The sequence below is a fragment of the Miscanthus floridulus genome, unplaced genomic scaffold (assembly GCF_019320115.1).
Source record: "Miscanthus floridulus cultivar M001 unplaced genomic scaffold, ASM1932011v1 fs_626_4_5, whole genome shotgun sequence".
NCBI lineage: Eukaryota > Viridiplantae > Streptophyta > Magnoliopsida > Poales > Poaceae > Miscanthus > Miscanthus floridulus.
Genome location: NW_027097034.1, coordinates 129,530 through 133,020, shown reverse-complemented (window position 1 = coordinate 133,020; position 3,491 = coordinate 129,530). Strand labels below are relative to the sequence as shown.

Genomic DNA, 3,491 nt, shown 5'->3' with positions numbered 1-3,491 from the left:
TAGTATAGCATATAACATATAATGCGTGTACGAAAACTATTTGAAACGAAACCAAATTAAATGGAAAGAAGAAACTGTAAAAGAAAATAAAACAAAAGAAGAAAAGTGATATTAAGCCCCGATTGGTATAACTAACCGGGACGGGAGGTGCCCACCATCGGGCGTCGGACTAAATGGCTCCGTTCAATCCCGGTTGTGAGGCCCGGGTCTAAAGGACAGGCCTTTAGACCTGGATTAGCAATCCCGGTTAGGAAACCAGACCAGAGGAGGTTTTTCAACCGGAACTGCAACCTAGACCTGCACCAGTGCCAGCCCCCGAGAGAAACCTTAGTCAGCGCCAGAAGCTTTCGATGCCACCAAGGAAGAAGAGAGCGAGAGAAATGGCGGGCGCCGAGGGGACCGTGATCGCTTGCCACACCAGGGATGAGTTCGACGCCCAGATGGCCAAGGCCTACGAGGCCGACAAGCTGGTACGTACGCCATCTGTCTCCCTGTAATTTAATTTCCTCGATAATATGCCCGCTGTCATCTGTTCAACGATGAGTTCTTGTTCTTCTTCTTGTTACTAACAATTCTTTCTAGCATTGAGCTTACTAATTTGTCAAACAACAACTAACTAACTGGCCTGTTTCATTTCACCTACCTACCCCTCGATCAGGTGGTGATCGACTTCATGTCCCTCACGTGCGGTCCTTGCCAAGCAATAGCCCCGGTGTTCGAGGAGTGCGCCAAGGAGTACCCTACTAAAGGTGTCTTCCTCAAGGTCGACATTCTCGAACTGGAGGTGAGTATATATTACGGTGTCGTCCCAATAGCCAATTATTATAGGTGATTAATTCAAATTCACCACATCAAGTGCATGCATGCATTCGATTTCGATTCAACCCCATCATCATGCATGTCGTGCTATACTGATGATCATGTGTGTTTCCTTGTTCGACGACGACAGGAAGTTGCTAGCCGCTACAACATCCAGGGGACGCCGACCTTCTTCTTCATCAAGTACAATGTGACGCTGGAGAGCTTTGTTGGTGCCTATCCGGATAAGCTCCACAGTGCCGGCCCTAGGAGTAGGGCACGAGATGCGACGGTCAAGGACCTAAGCGGAGGAGGGGTTCAAGCTCAGGTATACAAACCTCCATGTCTTATAGTTCATTAGGCATTAGCAAACTAATAAGAAGGGAGATATAGAACTGGCCAGGTGGCCTAAAAAGACAATATCGGCATTTCTTTTCTAGTTTCCTTTCCCGACTGCCCTCGGGTAGAGAGGAGACGAGGAGTCACGCTGTACACAGCACACTCTGATCGTGAGTTCGCGACGTGCGCCTTACACACGCGGAGCTAGCGAGCCGTGCCTCCACGAAGAGCTAGACTACCGGAGACACGAACACGGCGCATGAAGACGGCGACCAGGCAGGGCTCCACGACGACGACATCTTGATTCTTGGCTTCTTACGAATTACGATCACCGATCAGTTGTTTAGGCCCAAGGTTTTTTTTTCTTTTATTTTTAATCCAAATTAATTATTTGTATAGTATTCCGGACTAGTACTTGTACCCATAGTCATATTTTTCTTCTAATTTAGACGTTAGAATTTTAGAATGTTACCTAAGAAACATTTGTCATGGGTGAGAAAAGAAAACAAATATATTATTTTTTAATCTACATTGTTCCTCGATAATTATCATACATCTACAAATATATTGCTTAATCTACATTGTTCCTCAGTTTTCTAGATCTTTGTTAGCAACATTATTTCTTGATGGGAGTTAATAATCGTAAAAAAATTATGTGCACAGTGTTTAAGTTTACTTGCCATGCATATATATATATATTATATATATATATATATATATATATATATATATATAATATCTTGATGATTTATTTTTTATATGTTTTTCTAATATATATGTTGCATGGTATATTTATATGGGGTTCTATATTTAATCGGATGTTTTTTGAAATTTTTTAGTTACGATGAATGACGGCAGACTTCCCCAGCCACAATAACCAGGTTTTCACCCTAGCGATCTTCCATTCGCACTAGATAGGGCCGTTCCGCATCACCCACACCCATCAATAGTATGTAATATTTTAAATTTTGTGTGCTAATATAATTTTTGCATATACACATTCATTCATAACATGATTGTTGCATATGTCATGGACTATAAAATCGGTCAAGTGGCTGGAAGCAACACTATGGCTGCTCAGGGTGTGGGACATCTTCGAGACGACGACAAGTGAGGCGTGAATGATGAAGGAGGTGAGTTATGGACGTGCAGTCTCGCCTTCGACATCCCCATTAGGTATAATAATGAGGTGCACCAGGACATTGTGCAAACTGGACAACAGTCGCCGACCAACATAGGCGCCTGGATTGATGTCGTGATGCTTCTTTGCAGGTAATTAAGTGAATTGGCTACCATATGCCTGATTTCTCGTCCTTGAAGATAGAAGCTTTACGTCAGTATAGTCTTGATGTGCCACGAGTAAGCGAGAAGCATGCGACATTCAACCACATGGATGTGGTACGTCGTGTATAATATGAGAGTAATGTTTATTTATTCTTATTATTATATGAGCGCTTCCTGATATTTTTTGTTTGTTCGCTTTTAGGTTTTGCCCTATGATTTCACCTATGCTACATGTAGTTTGCATCCCATTCTCACGTAAGCTATTATGCGACTGGGGTATGCCTGGGACTTCGTGAAAGAGATGGGTCAGAGGATGATAGCTGATATCTAGTATTGTGTGAGATTTAGGCAGGACTAGGCCATCGATAGTTCGTCAGTAGGCTACATCTATGGGATGCCATGTCATCGGCGTTGTGAGGCAATGGAGAGTGCTTTAGTGCAGGCCTTGCATATATAGACAATGATCGTGGTTACACAATCCAAGACATACACTACTGGCAGTGGAGATAGGAGGTTGTAGTCGGGTTAGATCCATGTGTTAGTTAGGTTTATTCGTACTGTTATTTAAATTAGGTTTATTCAAATGGTTATATTTAATTTTGTTTATTTGTATGGATATTTTAATTATGTTTGTATACAAGCTAATTATGTTTATTAGGTTTATTTGTATGGATATTATAATTATGTTTGTATGGATTGAAATTTAACTCGTGTAGAATTGAAATGCATATGCAAATAAAAAATCAGAGAAATAAAAACACAAGCATTATATATGAATAATAAACAGAAACAAAAAAGCCCTTTTAGTCTCGATTTGTACTACAAACCGGAATTAAAGTGTGCATTTAATCCTGGTTTGTATTACAAACCAGGACTAAAAGTCCCCCACCTACCACCACTGCTCCCACGCCACTTGATCACCACTCATCCCACCTACCACCTGGTAACACCCTAGTGTTAAGCATGCATTGGGCACTTGCATTTCATGAGCACAAGCATCATCCAAGCATTCATGAGCATGAGCATAAGAAGTTTCATCTCATTCAATTTATCTTTATCACATGTGATGT

General features: G+C 41.4%; 1 protein-coding gene across 1 annotated transcript; it reads left to right on the top strand.

Moving 5' to 3' along the window:
• Positions 1-380: 380 nt before the first annotated feature.
• LOC136532461 (thioredoxin H-type-like) lies at positions 381-2,680 on the top strand. The gene is made up of 5 exons (XM_066525055.1): positions 381-470; positions 659-784; positions 950-1,126; positions 2,458-2,535; positions 2,624-2,680. Exons 1-5 carry the CDS (start codon positions 381-383, stop codon positions 2,678-2,680), a joined length of 528 nt encoding a protein of 175 aa, XP_066381152.1.
• Positions 2,681-3,491: the final 811 nt, after the last annotated feature.